Source organism: Eretmochelys imbricata, chromosome 2, assembly GCF_965152235.1.
Source record: "Eretmochelys imbricata isolate rEreImb1 chromosome 2, rEreImb1.hap1, whole genome shotgun sequence".
In the NCBI taxonomy this organism is placed as follows: domain Eukaryota; kingdom Metazoa; phylum Chordata; order Testudines; family Cheloniidae; genus Eretmochelys; species Eretmochelys imbricata.
Genome location: NC_135573.1, coordinates 72,895,595 through 72,901,983, shown reverse-complemented (window position 1 = coordinate 72,901,983; position 6,389 = coordinate 72,895,595). Strand labels below are relative to the sequence as shown.

The window sequence follows — 6,389 nt, the reverse complement described above, 5'->3', positions numbered from 1 at the left end:
TATTGTAGGAACTAAAGATGTAGATATGGTAACAAATATGATTATGTTGAAATGGCAATTTCTTATTCAAGAAATCTGTTCCTTGTGTGCACTGTAAGTCTTATCTGCTTGTTCTACTGACAATGTTATAATTTTACTACTTTTTCTTCTTGTTAGCATGGTAGAGTATGTGTTACACCCTTGTAAATTAGATCCCAGTTTGTATTTATCTGAATCATAGCTGTGCATTTTATAAAATGTCCAGTGTTATTTTGTATCAGTTAGTGTAATGGACCAGCATTTGTTTATGTCACGCTTTGTCACACTTTTAGAGTCAAGTCCTGGAAATCTCAATTAATCCACCTAAGAAAAAACTATTACTGTTTACGGCTAGCTGTGAATCAATATATATAATTATTTCTCTGATTTAGTAGCTCAGTGCTTCTTTGATTCTACATCTATAAATACATCCTCACCAAATATTCAGCTGATATAGTCTCAGATGTAAAGCATCATGATGACACTTTTGCTATCTATGAATATTTTATAAAAACAATTGTTTAAAAAAACCCTTTGAAGCAATTTATATTTCTGAAACCTTCTAATAAAATATACAATATATTGTGACTGGACTACTGTTCTTAAAGGACATGATCTAAACTCCATGGAATTATGAAATACTCCCGTCGACTCCAATGAACTTTGGATCAGGCCCAAATTTGTAAGCTCAATGTATAACGAAAAGATGGTTACAAAACTGTGGTTATTGTAATGATCCTAATGTAATTGGAGCATCTTAACTCTTAAAAATGCAATAAAACAAAATGTTTCTCTTTTAATCAGGGCTCTTGGCAAAACAGATATTGATTGGGTGTAAAGAGAGTGTAATGGTGTTTTAAAGTAGCCTTCTTAAATGCTTTGTAAAAAAACATCCCCCAAAGGATCATTTTTCTTATTCATGCTCAACAATCATGAACTAACAATTCATATTTGCAAATCAGTTTCCATCTTCATGTTTTTAATGAAAAACCACTTTCTTTGTTTGCATGTTTCATACTCTCAATAATTCAGATAAAGGCTTTGTACTTAGAACAAACAACAGAGATCTTACTCAAAAATGTTTATTGTAAAAAAGTGGCTAGCAAACAACATAACAAAATGCACTTCACACTTTCTTCAAGTTACCTACAGGTGCTGCTATAGGCAACACTTCACTTTCATTCACAACACATTCAGTCATATAAAAATAAAAATGTTTACATTATGTCCACATACTTTACAAAACCATTAATAGAAAAGGCACTTGGAGGGGCACTGCTGAAGATATTGCATTTTCTTTGTGCATTTCAAAAAAGTTTTTTTTTAAAAAATCATTGTCAAACTCCCATGAACCCCCCTCTTGCACTTATTCCCGTTTAAAAAAAAAGATTAAAGTTTAGAGGAACTCTTCCATATTAAAAGTTGGGTCAAGCATGCACCAGGAATGTTTGAAGCTACAGTCTATTTTTTAAAGGCACAAACTTTTAAAATACGGCAGATAATTTTTCATACATTCCATAATGTGTTTTCTCCTCTTCTTTGAACTATTCAGATTTAAAGCATTTCAGATCATCAATAAAGGCCTTAGTTTTTAATAAAAAAAACAACTAGTAATATTAGACATTTACTAAAGTAAACTTAAAATACTTTATAAGGCACCTGAGATACATGTTGTCTGGCAAATTCTCTTGGAGTAGGATTTTTATTATTATTTCCTCTTTAAATACTGTTTCTTTGGTTGAAATGGTTTGGCAGGAATGTACTGTTAACTCTTTGCAACTTTTCTTAGTAAGATAAGTCTATGCACATTTGGCTTCATCGCTGAAGAAGGCTGATCATGCTTCTTCCTTATGATCTATCTGAAATGTCATGCATGGCTCTTTCCCCCTCATATTTCAGAATTCACACTTAAGTAATTTAGCACAAATACTTAAGCTAATTTGTACTGACATTATAAGTTCTTCCACTTTTTGGGGGTGGGCTGGGGTCAGGGGAGGCGGTTGGGAAGCAGAAGAGAAAATGCCTTTGGGTTTCCACTTATCATTTGCAACAGGAGTGGAGAAATGCATTGGATCCCGGTAAACATTGACTGCAAGACTCAGTGTGCTACACAGCAGCCAGATTCCTCATGTTTGTGCAGAAGAGACATTCTGGAGAAAGTTTTGGAGCAATTTTTGCACTGGTATTTCTTCACATCTGAATGGGTCTGCAGATGAGCCCTCAGGTTCGATCTGTCTGCAAATGCTCTGTTGCAATGAGGGCATGAAAAAGGCTTCTCTCCTAAAAAAACGTTAAAAAAAAGAGTTAAGCATTTAAAGCAATAAGTACCCCTGGGGACAGGGACAGCCCCATTTTCCGTTGAGAAACAAAAATGATTTGTTTAAGTAATTGAAGTGTGTAATAAAAAGGTGAGCATGCTGCAGATATTACAGTTACTGCTCAAAGCACTGCTGACTGCACTGAGACATTTCAGACTTGTCAGAGAATACTGCTCGGTGTGGTCTTGAAAGACAAGCTGCTGACGCTTTCTGCCTCAACAGGTGCAGCCAGCGCCTGTAGGTTGGGCTCCTCCCAACATTTCCAAATGTTCCTTCTGTTCATTTTGGCTGTCCTGTGTTATGTCTAGAGCAGCATAAATTACTTAAGATAGGGGCTACAACTAGAAATGCAGCAACAGCTGTTCAGACACAACACTGTGCCCAATGTTACACCAAACTCATCGTCTTAGCAAAAAACTTTGGTAAGGATTTGTTTCCGTTAGCAACATTTGTATTCCTTGATTGCTTCACTGAGCAGACACTTGTATAAATTTTAGGGTTTGGTGTTTTCTAACTGATCCTTGGGTAAAACTGAGCCTTGTATATATACACAACACTTCCCAAAGCCTAAATGTGAGCCTGAAGTCACTATGGCCAAATCTTCACCTGGTGTAAATTGGCAAAAAATGACATTGACTTTAGTGAGGCTATGCTGATTTACACCAGTAGAGGATCTGGTCCACGAATGTGAGATATTGTTACAACAAAGTGCGAATTTTGTACTTTAATGATGCTTTAAAAATAGCTAGGAAATAACTGTCCAGGTAAATATCAATAACATGTTAAGGACCCTAGTATTTGCCCAAGACAAAACAAGCTGCATCCTGGTGGGATAAAATTGACACATTGCATTTCTAATAGATTTTCTTACCCGTATGAGTTCTGATGTGTCCTTGAAGTAACCAGGGTCTAGAGAAAGCCTTGCCACAGATCTTGCAGACACAAGGTAGTGTGTGGGTCCTGATGTGCATCTTAAGGGCTCCTAGGCTTACATACTCTTTGTCACAGTACTTGCAGCTGAACGATTTCCTAGACTGGGCATCACAGTGCAGTTGCTTATGTTTGGCCAGTCCAGAGAAAGTTGAATAGGTCTTGTTGCATAAACTGCACTGAAACTTTTCAGCTTCAATTGCATGGGGATCTGAAAGCTTTGACTGGATTCTCTCTTCTTCATCACTAATGGGACTTTCTGAGCCACTGTGATCCTTGGATGAGGTGTCGGAGGGTGGAGGTGGACTAACTCTTCCCAAGGATGAGGGGTATCCAGAAAGAGGAGAGAGGTCATTGGGTAACGGGGATGGTAGCAGCCCAGTTGTAGTCCACACAGTAATTGGATTGTAAGCTACTGAGCTCAGGATCTCTGGCTGTGGTATGATAGGCATTGGATAGCTCTCATACAGGTATGGTGAAATGATCACTGGAGAAGAAGAAAGAAGAAAGTATTAGGAAAAGTGGAAAATTGCTTTAAAGGCAGTAAAATAAATGCCTAGAGGTTTAACAAGCGCAGAAGTCAAGCACTATGAACATCATACAATTATATGTAAAGAGGATTAAATGAGTAAAAACGCTACATAAATATACGGATGCATGCATACACACACACAGTGCACTTAAACGAGCACAATATGGTTTGGAGGTCTAGTCAAAGAAACATGCTGTTTCTAAATTCATGCAGTCTAACACATTCAGCAGCCAAACTTTCAAACTGATTTGTGTAGAAGTTGGAACTTCCATTGATAACATGAACAGAACAGGAAAAATGTAAATCCACATAAAATAATTGGGTTCCATTCAATGAGCAAACTTTTCAAAGTTGGCAGTGTTTCATTCTGACTGGCACTTACATGTTTTTCAAAAATCATTTTAAGCAGCTAGAAAATGCTAGGAACAAACCAAATCTTGCCCTGCAATATGAAAACTAAAAAGTAACTCCCTTCACTGCCAAGGAATAAAAACAACTTCAGCTTTCATTCACAGTGGCATATGTTTTAATCTTATTACCTGTGTGAGTGTCCAGTTTACTGTAATTTGGCTTCTTGGATGAATTGAAATGCTTCTTGACCAGGAAAGATCGTGGCATTTTGAATGCAGAATTTCTCCTTCTTCCAGAATCTCCTTTCAGTTTAGAATAACGGTCCCCAGATCGTGTGCAGCACACAGAATCACTGCTAGCACATTGGTCCCTATAGTATTGTCTACTCAGCTCAATCCATGCAGTAAAATTGTGTAGTGGCAGTGCAGAGAGGCTCCTTGAAAAGTGCTGTAAATATCCACTAGTCAGGTGCAGGAGGGGAGGGCCAAGGTTTTCTTTTCATCCAATCGCTTCTGAATTTGCTCAAGCACTTTTACAAACTCAGCCTGTTTTGCTGGGAGGGTTTTCTTTCTCTTTGCAAGAAGGATCCAATCCCTGCTACAAGTTAAGGATTTGGTTCAGGTTTCAGCTCCTCCCACTGGGACAGCTGTGAACAGAGGAAGAATCTGTTGTCAGAGTGAATTATTCTGGTGCAAAGTGGGTGCACATTGTTCTTTAGAATTTCTGTCTACAAAAATGTGTTAGTTAGAGTACTTTAAATAGGTGGTAATTTCACTGATTAACTGCATTCTTCTTCTTTTTTTCCCTAAGAGGGAGCTGGATAAGTCCATATGAACTAAAAAGTCTCTTTAAAACAAGTCTGGCTTCCAGATGTTTGATAAAAGAAATACAATGGAACAAACTGTTCATTAAGGGCAGAAGGGGGGAACATTACAAGATAACAACTCAGCCTGCAGTGCTGAGGAGAGACTTTGGTTAGGAGGTGTCTGTTATGTTTGGAAACTGCACTTTGAAAAGTTTTAGTTGGGAAATTTTGTAGATTAACAAATACTTAACCCTCACCTTTTGAGAAATAGCTAATAGCAAGGTACATTATATGAGACAAAAGCAGCAGCAGCAACAAATGGAAAGGCAGTGTTTCACAGCAGGATTCTGGGTTTTGTAAAACCCATGGACTCTGTTTCAGATTCTTACTGCTAGGAATACTTTTTTAGTTTCAAACATCTCCAAAATGCAAGAACCTGCTATTTCCTGCCTTGTGGAGATTGAGTAATCATATAACTCCTTTAACTGCTTTAGCACAGAATGAAATATTTTCTGCCATTGAAAGACTCCTGATTATCCAAGGACATTGAAACATGTACAGATAATAAACAATAACAAAAATGATAGCCAGGGTAATCTAAAACCTTATTAGACACACTTCCTTATGGGATTTTCATAGAAAACACAAGGATACTGCAGGCTTTATATAAAGGCATAATCTCTGTTTGTATTTCGTTCAGGATAAAAGTCTTTTGAATGTGCCTTTGTTTTTGTCAGTTACCTAGATTGCTTTAGAAAACACCATTCGGTTACAAGCATGCTTAAGATTTAAAATGCATGCATAGGAAAACCTGGAAAAAGCCTAGAACTTCTAGACATCTGAAGATGTGACAAAACTTCCAAGCTGGATATTATATATATATATATATTACAAACAGTGTTTTGGGGGCTGTTTGGAATAATTTATTATGTATAGCTATATATGTATTAGCGGGAGGAGGGGCAGAGGGAAGTTACATTGAGACCACCCCAGCCTTTTTTGCAACAGGTGTTGGAATGGAGATATGGGGGGGGAAAATCCCTGTGGGTCTGTTAAGACTTGTAGGAGCAAAGTGCTTTGTCAAGCTGCGTGACTTCTTAATCTCAAAGATGCCAAAACAAGTGCAGAGAAAAAGTTCACTGTTTGCAAGAACTGATTTAAAAGATTCAGCTGTTAATAGAGTCTAACTCCAGTATGGATACGTGAGAGCCATCACTTGGATTTTCAAACTATAGGAAACACCTCTGCTAAAGCAGCGAAGCTAAAGAAGGAGGAAGGAAGAGTTGTAACTAAAGACAACAAGAAATGTTCAGGTTTCTCTAATACCTGCAAGTGTTTTTGCCTAAATACAGTTCAGAGCAGGATTATGGGGGCTGGTTCATAGCTGGAGGGTAGGTGTAGACTGGAATCCTAGTTTTTAGAGGGAATGCAGTAA

General features: G+C 37.5%; 1 protein-coding gene across 1 annotated transcript; it reads right to left on the bottom strand.

The window, feature by feature from the left end:
• Positions 1–2,116: 2,116 nt before the first annotated feature.
• SNAI2 (snail family transcriptional repressor 2) lies at positions 2,117–4,416 on the bottom strand. The gene is made up of 3 exons (XM_077809015.1): positions 4,338–4,416; positions 3,208–3,753; positions 2,117–2,298 (listed from the first exon to the last, which is right to left on the bottom strand). Exons 1-3 carry the CDS (start codon positions 4,414–4,416, stop codon positions 2,117–2,119), a joined length of 807 nt encoding a protein of 268 aa, XP_077665141.1.
• Positions 4,417–6,389: the final 1,973 nt, after the last annotated feature.